General features: G+C 42.6%; 1 protein-coding gene across 1 annotated transcript in view; it reads left to right on the forward strand.

Annotated features, from left to right (window-relative positions):
- Nucleotides 1–15,513, forward strand: part of LOC133460232 (sodium/potassium/calcium exchanger 3-like) — a 51,011-nt gene that overhangs the window by 12,566 nt on the left and 22,932 nt on the right. The window contains exon 2 of the mRNA XM_061740815.1: nucleotides 4,435–4,545. Coding sequence (XP_061596799.1) covers nucleotides 4,435–4,545 — 111 coding nt within the window. The remainder of the gene's footprint in view (nucleotides 1–4,434; nucleotides 4,546–15,513) is intronic.

Here is a 15,513-nt window from a genome sequence, read left to right on the forward strand (position 1 = left end):
GAATGTATGACATTTTTGTTTTTTTAATTGCATTACAGAAAATAAAGAACTTTATCACAATATTCAAATTTTCTGAGACAGTCCTGTAAATGTAGTATCAGGTTACATTGAATATCATATTTCTAAGGAAAAACATTCTGTGCAGTTTCATAATTGTGAAATCACACTTGGGATCCGAGTATTGTGAAACACGTCTGTTTACGTGAACTTGACACAATGAACGCCCAGTTCATGTGAATGTCAGGGAGGACGTCTGCAGGACTGCAGGATTAGAAATAAAGCTGAGGGAGCTGGACTAAACTACAAGAGTTAGACCTACAAAGTAATATCTGTCAGATGTAGCCACGCTCACCAGAGTTGCAGATTTCAAAGTGGATGGTTTTTCCGACCACCCACAGTCTCTGATTGTGGAGCAGGGAAGCTGTTTGGTGTCAGACCCGACGAAGCCGGTCTGGCCAGTCCATGTGGAACTGGCGGCTTCCAATGTCTTGTTTCTGTAAAAGAAAAAGAAAAAAGGAAGCAACAGCTTGTCTTTTTGGAGGGTTGGTGGTTATGATTTGGACATTCATTTTCTGCTGAAGTCAAACGGGGCATAAGTACGGAAGAGTATTAGGGCCATGCACGGGAAAAGATATTTGAGAGGGGAAGATTTTTTTTTATTGTGCACTTCGAGAAAAAAGGTGAAATGTCGAGATTAATATTGAAATACAATTTCGAGAAAAAAGTCGAAATGTTATGAAAAAAGTCGAAATGATGAGAAAAAAGTCGAAATGTTGAGATTAATGTTGAAGCACAATTTCGAGAAAAAAGTCGAAATGTTGAGGAGAAAAAAGTCGAAATGCAGAGAATAATGTTGAAGTACAATTTCGAGAAAAAAGTCGAAATGTTGGGAAAAAAGGCGAAATTTTGACTTTATTCTTGAAATTGTATTTCAACATTAATCTCGACATTTCAACTTTTCTTCTCGACATTTCGACTTTTTTCTCGAAGTGCACAATAAAAAAAAATCTTCCTCTCTCAAATATTTTTTCTCCTGTCTGGCCCTAATACACTTCTGTACATAAGTGTTATAACTGCTTGCAAAAAAAATACATTCATAGGATTTAATTGAATTGAATGCCTTTTATTGTCATCATACATTGTATAATGACATTGTAGATGTCAAAAGTGCAGATATGCTAAATATTAAGTCATAACTGTACATCTTGTATCTTGTGTTGTTCAGGATGTTGATGGCTTTTGGAAAGAAACCTTTTCCCCGTCTGTTTGTCCTTGCGTTTAACTTTCTGTAGCGCCTGCCAGACAGATTGGTGACTAAAAAGATTAAAAATGCCACAATATTGTCTCAATCTTCCAAGCTTTATCTGGGAGATTCATCCCAGAATATCCAGCTTGTTCTGGGAGGATTTGTGTTGTGTTTTAGACTGTTTGCATTCAACCTGTGTTTATGTTGTAATGAACATGACAGTAGGGTTAAATGTTTCCCTGCGAAAGACACATTTCTGGTTTGATCTTCGCTGATTTGCTCTGCAACCTTTCTTGCTTTCACATTTTACGATCTCAGTCTTTTCTGTACGAGCAGTCGTTGCAACAACAGCTGAAACACTGAATCACCAACGTTACACTTCCAGGCCAAAGGTCAGTGAAGACATCGTTGCTCAACGCTCAACGCTCAACGCTTTTGTTGACCTGTGATCTTTTTGAGTCTTGAGGCAGGTTTTCCCTCTTTTTCAACTTTTATGGGGGATAGACCACCTAAGTAAAATGAGACAAATGGGATATTTGGTGGCGCAAAAGTCATGTTGAGCACTGATTACAAGAGGAGAGACAGTTAACACCCTGGGACAGCGTCCTGAGGTGGATGTTTTTGGTGTTTAACAAAGCCAGCTCAATCTACAGATATGAAGGCTTTTAATGGAGTCAAGCTCCAATCAGTCTTTCTGTGTTTGATTTTTAACACAGAATGCTTCCCAGTCAGAGGTTTTTAAAATGCTTTCTCTAAAATGACAAAAAAAAACAGGATATTTCACAAGCTAGATCCAGAAAATGTTTCTTTTTGCCAAATATTAGGTACAATTCATCAAATGTCGAGAAAAGGCCGTGTTGTAGCTGCTGTCAGTTCCGTCATGAGTTAGTGAAGTCAACCTTTAGATCAAACTAGAGTATTATCTTTCTTCTTTAATGAGACAAGGTGACTGACGACTTGTCTCAGGTAGAAGTGGGAAAATGCCGCAGAGCCATCTGCGGCAGGAACCTATTTGAATTTCATACACGCAGAGTTCCTCTTGATGCTGAATATGAAAGCTGTCACGTCTCTTCTCAGCCACGACCGCTGGCCTCAAGAAACGGGCTTATTGAGCTGTGAGGTACAAAGAAACACTACTGTGCCTGACAATCAGGAAATGCTAAAGACACGGGCACCAAACGGCCTCATGATAATAGGAAAGTGTGTCGTAGAGGGCTTCATAAGTGTCTCGCTAACCTCACGGTCCTCTGTGGAAACACCCCTTTAGGTAGCGCAGAAGGAAAGCTGTATTGGTACCTTTATACGACAAAACAGGCATAAAAAAGCAGAGACCGTGGACTTTCCTCCTTTGGGTCCATTGACGGTACATTTTATAACAATGACTGCGTTTCCATGCATCAATAACCCTTTTAAAACCCGAATATTGGCAATAACCCGAATTTGCACGGCCATGTAAACACCAATAACCCCTTTGAATAACCCGAATTTGCTCATATTCGGGTTTTTAAAAACCCAAATATTGTCAGGGTTTGCCATTTCCCCCAGTTTGTGTTTTCTGTTCTGCCCCGCCTGTTTTCCATCTGCCTTGATTGTTCGCACCTGTGTCTCGTTATCCCCTGTGTATATCTGGTCTGGTCTTTCCCTGCTCCCTGTCGGTCCATAGTGTTTGCTCCCTCCATGTTCTCCTCGTCAGTGTTTTTCGTTCATGATCCTGGTCCAAGTTCCGATCCTGCTAAGCAGCGCTTTTGGTTTTGTTTTGTGTTAATAAACCCTGTTTTTGGAACTCCTGCCTCCCGCTCTCCTGCGTCTGGGTCCTCAACCAACGAACTCCGTGACAAATATGACCCCTGGGTTACTCCTTTTAAAATATTCGGTCATGTAAATGCCAAACGGGATTTCCCCATCAAACGGAACATGAATTTGTTTTCTGCGCATGCTCTGTTCACAAGGAATCCTGGTCTTTTGAGTCCAGGAAGTTCTTATAAACACGGAGAAACCAAGACCAGGAGGAGACTAATCACTTCATAAATGTAATGAAGGATATGAACATTTCTGCATTTGTAGACGGTAGAAAGTACGGGGATAGAAGATTTACAAGAAGGTGAGCGGAAAGTTGCGCAAAGCAGCATTTGTTTTGAATTTGGTACAGGAAGAAGAAGCGGAAATGACGGTAATTGCGTCATGATGTTCTCCGTGCGTTGCTGGTTTGATCCAGATATCCTGAATGATTAAACCATGTAAACGGAACATTCTGAATGTTTCAGTAACCGGAATATTAGCAATAACCCGAATTTTGACTGCATGTAAACGTAGTCAATGTTTTGTTTTAACTTAAAATGTTTTCTTTCAGTGAATTGGAAGTTTCAGCTGAGCCCTCTGCAGCTTCAGGGAGTGTGACGGTCTTTCATCTGGGACATTATTAGGGTGTAATAATGAATGATGATGATAATCTGTTTTTATTCAAATAAGTTTAAACAAATCATATGTTTGACAGTATTCCTCAACAACAACAAACCAGTCAATTTTTTTTTAAATTCTGTTTATTGATTTTCTCTCAAATAACCAACATACAAAACATTCATAACAACAAGCCCAAAAAGAACCCCCTCCCCAATGGTCCTCAGTAAAAGTACTCGACAGAAAATATGTGAATACATAAAATAAATAGTCATAATAATCAAAAGTCAAAAATAAAAGAAAATAAAGAAAGTAAAAGGACTTAACACAAGGGGAGAAAAAAATGCAAGTATAAATACATATATACATACAATACAATACATCTGTCAATTGCAATTACTATTAGCCCATTTCCTGTATAAGAACAGCAAAGTCACAAGAAAATGGGCATTGAAAATAAACAGCAATTAACTCATCTAATCTTTGTTCATGAGAATCATTGGGTAGATTGTCCATAAAATGAAAAAAGGGTGACCAAATGTCATTAAATTCTTCAACTTTACCTCTAAGAATGTATGTTAGTTTTTCTAATACTAGGTGTGAAGACATCTCTTTTAACCACTGAGTGGAATTACAAACCAGTCCATTTTTCTCTGAATATAAAAAATGTCCTCCACATTTCAGTGTAACTGATGAAAATGATTGTTTTTTTCCCTCGTCTCCACATCCCAGCGCGGCGGTCTGTGTGTGCCTGCTCTCGTGCTAAAGCGAGTGCTGTTGTTTTGTAACAGAGACGGAGTCCTCTGGGCTTCAGCCAGGCGTGAACGGTGGGCCGCTGCGATGGACACGCAGGTTGATGCAAGAGAAGTCAGACAACCAGAGCCTGGATGAGCCGCGAGCAGGTGAGTCACTCACCAGCAAACGCACCAGCACAGACTCCCAGACGCTGCAGCGCTGCTTTCTCACGCAGCATCGCCGGGCCACATGCATCACACAACCTCCTCAACACACTCCACTAAAGGATTTGGTTAGTTTATTATTATTATTCCTTTGATACTTGCATTTAAGCTTCAGTACATGCCACATCCTTTTACACGTGGTGCTTGTGATGCTCCTGCAGCGCTGCTGGAGGAATCCAGAGGAAATCACTGGACATACTGTCATTTAGAGGGTGCATTTATTGTTTATTGTTGGCTTTATCTCCAACAACAACAAATCACCATCAAATTAAAAGCGTCAAAATATCAAAAAAGCTAAACAATTTAACAGTCTCATCCAGAAATAAAGAACAACATCAAAATAATGTGTTGGAGAGGGAACAGGAGGAAGCAGAACGCTTATTTAGTCTGGTCCCTTCCTCACAATATCATTTATGCCATAGAAAATATGAAAATTAAAAATTAAAATAAAATAGAATAAGAAAAGAAAAAATAATAACAAAAAATAAATAAATACAACACAAACACTTAAACAAAGATCAAGGCATAATTAAACTAGCCTCCTACAATATCCTAAAGTCAAAAATGTAATTTCCCAGTCACTTCTTTAACGATCCATGACCAGCCATGAATGCAGGGAGTTACATTTGTATCGTATATGAGGTATCACATAATAATGGCAAATGTATCTACGTGAGATTATAGTAACAGTGTTGGTGTGTTTGCGGGCTAGTTTTTCAAACCATCACTGCTCCAGTTCAGTTCCACCAGCATAAAGTGTGCGACGCCAGCTGCTACGGTTTTCAGCCATCCTTTCCCAGCTAGATGTATCGACATTTAACGCTTTCATATTGCGTTTCGCAACATCCTTGAAGCGAAGAAGTGGACATCCCTTCCTTCGCACACCCTCACAAAGCTCGCCGTAGAGGATGCACTTGGGCAGCCGGTAGCATTGGCATTCTGATCTTCAGAGTTTGGAAGAGAGATTTGCTGCCAGCCCGTTTCAAAACGTCTTTGTTCGTGACCCTGTCCTGCCACTTAATTCCCTGTTTGTGCCTTAGGCAACGCATATGGAAGGAGTTCAGCCTTTGTTCTTGACGGGCATATGTTGTCCATGTTTCCGCACCATATAACATTATACTAAGAACGCAGGATTAATAAATTACTTAGTTCGTTCCGTGAGATAGTTGTTCTGCCAAGCTCAAGCTCTAGCTCTAAGGCGGTTGAATGTAGTCGCAGCTTTACCGATGCGGATTTCGATTTCTTTGTCCATTGAGAGATTGCTACAGATTGTCGAGCCGAGATAGGTAAAGTGGTTTACACAGTCCAATGCTTTATCATCAACAGTGACTTCTGCGTTGTATGGGGATCCCGTTTGGTGCATAACTACTGTCTTCTTTATGCTGATAATCAATGCGAAGTCCGAACAGGCAACATTGAGCCTGTCCATCAAGCGCTGTAGGCTTTCTGTGGAATGGGACACTATTGCAGCATCATCAGCAAAGAGTAGTTCACGTACTAACACTTTATGGACCTTTGATTTGGCACGAAGTCTGGCAAGGTTATACAGTTTTCCGTCAGTTCTTGTATGAAGGTAGATACTGTCCGAATCCTCGCAATCACCGAAGGCGTGATGCAAGAGAACTGAGAAAAATATGCCAAACAGAGTAGGTGCAAGCACGCAGCCTTGCTTAACTCCGCTGCAGATTGGAAAGCTGTCTGATGTTGTGAAGTATTACATACGGAACAGAATAATAATAAAAGAAATACATACAGAAGGTAAATTGAGTTCTTAAGAACTTGTCTATAGCGTCTTACATTTGATGGTGGATGTCAGCTAATTAACATCAGAGGAGCTTCTTCGGACAGGATTGTGTCACAGCATCAATCTTGAGAAAAATAACATAACATTTCTGCATCATGTGAAGAAGCCAGATGCCATCCCAGCAACGCTGAGCAACTGTGGAATAAAAGGCACTGATTAAACAAAGCTACGGTTACCGGGAATAAGACGCAGGTTTCCTCAGTTAAGATGGGAGAACCTGACAGAGGGACGGTAACCGGTACAGCTTTCCATCACCTCCTCATGCTTATTTGGAGGAGTACCAAGAAAGAGGCCACTCTTCCCTGAATGACGGGGACGATTCCCAGCTGCGTGTGCGGACAAAGCCAGCGTCAGCTCGTTAATACCAGTCAGCCGCGGTAACTGCAGCATCGTTCTGCAGTGAGGGCTGGAGACGAGGAGGGTCCGGGGAAATCGGAGTGAAACCTATTGCCAAGTTTTCATTTCAACAGGTTAACAACATGCAGGAAAACAGTTTCAGGAAAATTCAGTGGGACGTCCAGTAGGGATGGGCGGTATGGACTAAAAAATGTATCACGATAATTTCTGGCATTTATCCCGACAACGATAAAAATGACGATTAAAAAAAATACCAGTTCAACTCCACCTTTTTTTTTTTTTTTTTTTTCCCTTGTCTGCACACATATTAATGATTGATACCATGATGGTAGAAACCAAAAGCATACACATGTGCATTATTACTATATTTAATATATATACATATATATACGCATACATATGCGTACACATACATAAATATACACATACAAAACCCAGTGATTTTTTTTTTTTGTTCTTTTTTTTGGACGACATCCACTGCCAATCCAGGAAGCAGGAACACATGGAAACACGCACTGGAAATCTGCAACAAAAAACCACAAACAAAACACGAAACCGGCATGGAGCCAACCAAAACAACAACAGCAATCGACCTAAATCTTGAGATCTGATCGCAGTCTGAGCTAAGCTACCGCTACCGCTACCTAACCCCAAAAACTAGAGAGCCAGCATGCAGGTGAACAAGCCAGTGTGTATGTCTATGTGTGTGTGTGTGTATGTATATGATCATGCGTATGTGTGTGTGTGTGTGTATGTATGTTTGTGTGGCTGTGTATGTTTGTGTATATGCATGTGACTAAGTGGCTATATGTGTGTGTGTGTGTGTGTGTGTGTGTGTGTGTGTGTGTGCAATAAACCAAACAAAGTTCCACCTGAAGTGTATCTATAGTGGGGGAGGGGGGGGAGCAACCCCGCCACCCGCGAGACCAGAGGCCGACACGGAAGAGCCCGGAACCCAGGCCACCGGCGACCCCACAGAGGGGAGAAGCAGGAGGGAGGTAACCCACCGGGGGTCCGCGGGCGGGGCCCCCACGGCGCGGGAAGAAGCAGCCAGGGATCCCGCGGCAGCGGACCGCGACCCAGGCCGGGCCGGACACGCGGCCAGGAGGCCCTCACCCTCCAGGCCAACGACCCCCACCCGGCAGGGGGCCAGCCTGCCCGGAGAGACGGAGCCGCCCCGGCCGCCGACGCGGGCAGGCGCACCCGCCCCCCACGAAAGTGGCCCTCCAAGACCAACTCCACCTTTTTAACTATAAATCTATCACCACATTCAGTCTTTGGAGCCCCCAAATCACCGCTCTAAAAGAATACTAAATGCTACTAAACTACACCAATTATTACACCACTCTAGTGGAGACCTCAGCAGCAGCTGTTATATTTATTAATATGTTATATATAATAATATATAATATATAATGTAAAATATATAATACATTACTTGTATTGCCATCCTTTGCACTCACTGTTTTTTTGCAGACTCTGCATATAATAGATGATGTTTGCTCCTCGTCACTCTTTTTAAATCCAAACCAGTTCCAGATAACGGAGCTGGAGCCTCGTTTAACAACGAGCTCCTCGCTCTCAGATCCGCCTTCCACCATGTTTGTTAAGGCTGATTTATGGTCCTGCGTTAAATCCACGCAGAGCCTACGGCGTAGGGTACGCAGCGACACGCACGGTACGTTGCACGTCGCCGCGTACCCTACGCCGTAGGCTCTGCGTCGATTTAACACAGAACCATAAATCAGCTTTACACAAAAACGTCATCATCAACGTTTTTACCGCGAGATGACAAATTCTTACCATGGGGAATGTTTTTGACTGTATATCGTGAACGGTAAAATATTGCCCGTTCCTACCGTCCAGGGTCTGGACCTGATCCCAGACCTGATCCCAGACTACATCTCTGGAGAAACACCATACTGGCTCAAACTTGAAACCAACCAACTAATGTTAAATTACAATTATTTTCTTCTTTATTTAGGTACGGCAGTACATATCACAAGGTAAAAGCAGTAATATTCTTATCCGCCATCCAGTTTTGGATGGAGAATGAGATAATAATAAGGATAATGATATGATAGTATTAGTGTCTGTCTTCAGATCATTCAAGAATGTGAGGGGGAAGGAGGAAAAAAATAAAACAAGTTTTATCTATTCAATACCTCCACAAATTCGCGCAAAGGCTTCACATATACAACCCAGTTCATCCACAATTTTACAAATAAATCTTTCTGGAGACGGAAGCAAAACGTAATCTTTTCCATCATATATATATCATTAACTAAGTTTATCCACTCCTGTGTTGTGGGGCCTCAGGGAACAACCGATGTCTCGTGAGCGCTTTTTAAATTACAATTAAATCAGCATAAATTAAATAAATGAATTATAATAATGACATGATATCGTCTCCATGCATTTCAGTTCAGTTTGATATCTACAGTGTTTGAGCTACAGCGTCTGCTGGAGAGGACTGAATTATATGATGGATGGAAGTAAAACAGAGTCAGAAAAGGCTCATCGATGGGATTGTTTCTGTTGCATTTTTGTACTCAGTGTGTATGTGTGTGTCGTTGTAGATAAGAAATAACTAAGTGGAGCGGAGATCTCTGGCTCTTCCCTCCAGGTGAACTGAAAGGTCATGCAGACCAGATATTGCATTTGTTTGTGCTCCGTGTCAAACATGTGCAGTGAAATCCCCCGGGAGACAGATGGAGCACGGAAGACGAGGCTGCCAGAACCAAAGCCAGATAAGATTTTCATAGGTGATCTGATGTTAACAGAAGCCCAATTACTTAATTTAGCTCCCTGAGTTCCGCTGCTGTCAGGATAGTTAGATATATTCAGATTGCTTGTCACAAAATCACAACAGAGGCATGCAGCCATAAGGAGACCTCTGGTTCTCTGGTTCCCTGGTTCTCCAGACCTCTAGTTCTCCGGTTCTCTGGTTCTCTGGTTCTCTGGTTCTCCAGACCTCTGGTTCTCCGGTTCTCTGGTTCTCTGGTTCTCCAGACCTCTGGTTCTCTGGTTCTCCAGACCTCTGGTTCTCTGGTTCTCTGGTTCTCTGGTTATCCGGTTCTCCGGTTCTCTGGTTCTCCGGTTCCCTGGTTTCTGGTTCTCCAGACCTCTGGTTCTCCAGTTATCTGGTTCCCTGGTTCTCCGGTTCTCCGGTTCCCCGGTTCTCTGGTTCCCCGGTTCTCTGGTTCTCTGGTTCTCTGGTTCTCCGGTTCTCTGGTTCTCCAGACCTCTGGTTCTCTGGTTCTCTGGTTCTCCAGACCTCTGGTTCTCTGGTTCTCTGGTTCTCTGGTTCTCTGGTTCTCTGGTTCTCCAGACCTCTGGTTCTCCGGTTCTCTGGTTCTCCGTTTCTCCGGTTCTCCGGTTCCCTGGTTCTCCGGTTCTCCGTTTCTCCGGTTCTCTGGTTCTCTGGTTCCCTGGTTTCTGGTTCTCCAGACCTCTGGTTCTCTGGTTCTCCAGACCTCTGGTTCTCCGGTTCTCCGGTTCTCCGTTTCTCCGGTTCTCCGGTTCTCCGGGTTCCCCGGTTCTCCGTTTCTCCGGTTCTCCGGTTCCCTGGTTCTCTGGTTCTCTGGTTCCCTGGTTCTCCGGTTCCCTGGTTCTCTGGTTCTCTGGTTCCCTGGTTCTCTGGTTCCCTGGTTCTCTGGTTCTCTGGTTCTCTGGTTCTGCGGTTCTCCAGTTCTCCAGTTCTCCAGTTCTCTGTTTCTCTGGTTCTCTGGTTCTCTGGTTCTCTGGTTCTCTGGTTACATACATGGTTCCCTTACATGAGCTGCATTCATCACAGCTGACAGTTTTGTAATCTATTGTTGTCTGGGGAGAATAGCACAGGGCAGAAAAATAATGTGGATGCGAAACAACGACCAAAAAATCTGTCGCCTCACTAATGGAATATAATTGTGTCTCCATGTCATTTGCATTCACCGTGTGGCTGCGCTGCTATCAGCCTGTCAGGCACAATGCTGTGTTGTATGCAAGATGCAAAATCGTTGTTGAAGCCTGACAACAAAATGTCAGGCAGCTTCTCCCAGAAATTCATGAAAGTCACCAATAATGAAGCGCTGGAAATGGTTTTCTCAGATCACACCCCACCCAGAGAGCCATTCTAATGAGGATACACATGGTAAATATAGCCATGCGTTTCCATGGTAGGCTTGAGTTCAATATTTGATGACGTCATCTGCAGGTGAGTTTTCATGTTTACAAGATACAGTAATCCCTGGCTATACCGCAGTTCACCTTTCACGTCTCGCTGCTTCACAGATTTGCACTGTGCATCGTTTTCTGATTGGCTAAACAGTCTCCCCGCTTCTTCACTTCCTGTGTCAATAACGTTGGTTGCTTAGCAACAATGCTGAGAACGGCCAGAGACGTTCAATAAACGAGACAGCCCACTACGGTTCGGTTTCCTGTATCGGCGTCACGTGACTGCCACGCCCCTTTAGGAGACCGGAAGTAGGTCCTGAGTCTATTGAGTCCTATGGGAGAAGTGAACGTGAGCACAGATTATTACCAATTCCTTCGCCCCATAGTAACCTAAGTAAATATGGGACCCATTTTTCAAAAGCCACAAACCTTCTGAACATTCTGACACCAAAATGGCAATTTTCAGACCGACAGATTAGGAGAAAATGAACTTTGTTTGAGACCTGTCTCTGTCTGAGCAACACACTCTCGCCAGATTTGGCTCTCATCGTTTTCCCAACGGATAAAATTAAGTTTAAAACTAATATAAAACTTGCTTCTTTGGTTAATAATACTGTTATTTTTATTATTTAAGCCTTTTTTGGAAGAAAGTTGTACTGTATCTAGTGTTGTATGTTCCAAAACGATGTGGGGAGAGGGGCGCCCACTTAGGAGACCGGAAGTGTATACCATTCCATACCATTGCCAGTAACGGTAATGCGCTATCTTGTGTATAGAGGATCTTTGGAACGGCCAATGAGCTTCAGCAGCAGCTCAAGAACGGGAGCGTTTGATGAATCGTTCATTACAGTTCTCAGATATAATCCATGGTGGCATGTCGGTTTATAAGAATCTTTTTGTCCAGAAGAAAAAAGAACGACAACAACGACCTATAACTATCACTGCGTTTACATGCATCAATAACCCTTTTAAAACCCGAATATTGGCAATAACCCGAATTTGCATGGCCATGTAAACACCAATAACCCCTTTGAATAACCTGAATTTGCTCATATTCCGGTTTTTAAAAACCTGAATATGAGCCCTGGGTTACTCCTTTTAAAACCCGAATATTCAGTCATGTAAACGCCAAACGGAATATCCCCATCAAACGGAACAGGAATTTGTTTTCTGCACATGCTCTGTTCACAAGGAATCCTGGTCTTTTGAGTCCAGGAAGTTCTTATAAACACGGAGAAACCAAGACCAGGAGGAGACTAATCACTTCATAAATGTAATGAAGGATATGAACATTTCTGCATTTGTAGACGCTAGAAAGTACCGGGATAGAAGATTTACAAGAAGGTGAGAGAAAAGTTGCGCGAAGCAGAATTTGTTTTGGATTTGGAACAGGACAGGAAGAAGAAGCAGAAATGACGGGCACGTTCTCCGTGCGTCGCTGGTTTGATCCAGATATCCCAAATGATTAATTACCATGTAAACAGGGATAACCCTGTTTGCTCACGCATGGAAACAGATTATTCCGAATGTTTCAGTAACAGGAATATTAGCAATAACCCGAATTTTGACTGCATGTAAACGTAGTCATTGACTCTCCTGTTAAAATGTCCAACTTTGCTGCATAAATAAACATATTTACTGCCTTGTTTTGTTTTTTTTATAGCTGGATTCACGTCCAAGACAACTGCAGAGGGGATGAATTTTTATTAACCTCTTCTGATTAACGGCTGGCTATAGTTAGCAGCTAGTTAAAACTTGAGCCGCTTAGTGCTTAGCACTGTCTTGAATTGACTTCGGAGTTGTAAATAAACACCCAACAGAGCATTTTATTTGGGTGTTTTCAACTCTCCACGAAATGAGCTTTGTGCAGATATGCTACACGGTGACGTAGATGAGCGGTGGAGGAAAAGTCTCACCCAGAAACGAAGCTCGTCCGGAGAGAACACCTTCCTCCGGTGTTGGCGTTTTAATTAGTAACTGCAGAGCTTTGTAAGTGAAAGAAAGCTGCAATGGAAAAGCATCACCTCCTTTATCTTATGTGTCACAGCATTTGTGAAAGGTAATCTTGCCGGGATGTCCAAATAGATTTGCTATAAATACTAATGACACTTGTTTATTTCTGAAGCGTCGCCCTGACTTCAGCCGCGAACACGTGTGGTCAGTGGTTTCTAAAAGGACTTTGTCAATTTCAGTGTCATCTTTCTTCTCTGCCATAACTTAGACACATCAAAACAAAGGTTTTTGTTATGCAATAGAAAGATTGGTATTTAAGAGGGTGCATGGATACACTCATCAAAGACAACAGGAGTGTATTTAAATGTTATTGCCACTTCTCTGTTCCACTAACCCCACACATCTTCCTCTGACATTAGAGGTGTTTTTTGTTGGGTTTTTTTTTTTTGCCACGACCTTTGAAGCAGAAAATAATGAGACTACGCTGTACTGTAGTTCTCTGCCGCTGCTCCATTTGCTATGTACGTACAGCCATTTGTGTTCTGCTACCTGATAGCACACTTAACCTTTTATTGAGTTCCTGCCTGCAAACAGATCTCCCTCATTATCTCGTACAAGGACAGGAGAAGTACTAGCGGCTGGATGCTTCATCCTGGTAATACACCAGAGACGAGTAGGCGAACAAAGGCCCGGCCAGGTAGAATCAGACACAGCGAGCGAACACGGCTCCAGCCTCAGGTTGCCGCCCTCTTCCTCAGCGGGGCCGCCCGACAGTGATTGTATAATCTGCCGTGTGATTAAAAACGCCGGCCCCCAGACCTTCAGGGATTTTATCTTGGGGATTGCACAGCTACATTCAGCCTCAGGCTCCTTTTCCCCCTGTTTTTGTCCCTCCACTCCTTAACAAGATAGTCTGATCCCGCTTCGGCTGACAAGCCGCCGAGACCACTGTTGCTAGGCAACTGAATGCTAAATTTTGTAACCCAGACAATTCTGTCTTTCAAGTGTAAAAAAAGTGCAAAGCGGTGAGCTAAAAATAGAGCGCCAGTGTTGGTGGGGGCTGGGCTTCTAAGAATCCCAGCGATGTAAATGAAACGGTGCTGTTGTGGAGGTTTGTTATGTTGTTTTCTTTGGACGGGGACGCTCAGCTGAGAATAGTATTTTTCCACAACTATGTTTTTATGGAATTTTTGGGGGGAAAGAGTTGAGAAAGAGGAACTGGCGGGTAATGTAACATAAATTATCTTCTAAATGGTCTTGACCCCGGTGCTTTTATCAGGACGGTCGTTGCAGGCTTGGAAAGTTTTGGATAATTTGGGTCAGTTATTATAACTGGATCCTGCTCTCCATCCACAATACGGACTCCTGAAATCTTTTTTTTTTATTGATCTTTTTAGAAAAAACAACATATAATGATAATATGGATATATATAATCAAACATGCACATTATACATTGTCCCTTTTTTTTTTTGCTAACACACAAAACCTAACCAGGCCCTCACAAGGGAGGCCTAACTAAGTCTACAGTCTCTGTACAGTTAAATAATAAATAAACAGATGAGTAACAAATGATCAATGGAGAAAAGTAGTGGATGAACAAAAGTGGCATACAGAAAATGAAAAAAAGCAGTGGTAAATGCAAATGCCTATCACTGATATCCCATTAAATGGAACTAATAAATAAAACATAAAATGCGACAGAAGTAATAATAATACAAATAAATAAATAAAAGAAATGAAAAGAAAATGAAGGTAAGGGGGGATCAGTCTGTGGGTAGAGTCTTCAACGAGTTAAAATAATCTATGAAGGACGGCCATTTATGAACAAATTTAGCTGAGTTGCCTTTTACTGAATATCTCAACTTTTCCAATTTGAGAAAAAACACAACATCACTAAAGCCGGGCAGACACTGTGCCATTATCGGCTCGTTTTGAGCCGTTTTTCCAGTCGTGCGACTTTTTTGGATCGGGCCGGATTTCGACCCAATCATTGCTCGTGCCTCGTGCAGTAAACGTGGGGTAACGACGAGAGATTAACACCTCACGACGAGCTCCCGATCACAAATCGTGAGGTCGCAAGAAAATCAAACGTGTTTGAAATCCTGGTCGCTCCTCGTGAAGGAATCGCACAGTTGAAGCAGCTACGACCTGATTTGCCTCATCCTTTCACAGAGAGCATGCGCAATCTCTGATGTCACGTCAAAAACTATTATTTGTAGTTTAAAGTGTTGCAAATTCACATTACAAATCATGTTTTAATAGCAGAAAAAAAGACTGCATTTCCCACGTCTGCCCAGCCAATTCCTTGTCCAATAACGGCGTTGTCTAATCTTTTTTCATTTATCGCCACACAGAATGACGACCCGTACGGGGCGGGTCGCCGCGTACCTTACGCCGTAGGCTCTGCATTGGTGTAACGCGGAACCATAAATCAGCCTTTAGTGTGCGCTCTGTGCTGTTCTGAACACTTCTCTGTTGTGCTCATTTTGCCGGGACGTCGGGTCCCTCCGCCGAGACACAACTTTTCCGGTATGCGTTCATTGTTGAGTCTAAAAATGATGCGCAGTGCCCACCTAATCAGAAGCGGTACAGATATTCTGTTAATTTTTTTATATATATAAAAAAATTTGATTATAAAAAA

This window comes from Cololabis saira, chromosome 14 (genome assembly GCF_033807715.1).
Source record: "Cololabis saira isolate AMF1-May2022 chromosome 14, fColSai1.1, whole genome shotgun sequence".
NCBI lineage: Eukaryota > Metazoa > Chordata > Actinopteri > Beloniformes > Belonidae > Cololabis > Cololabis saira.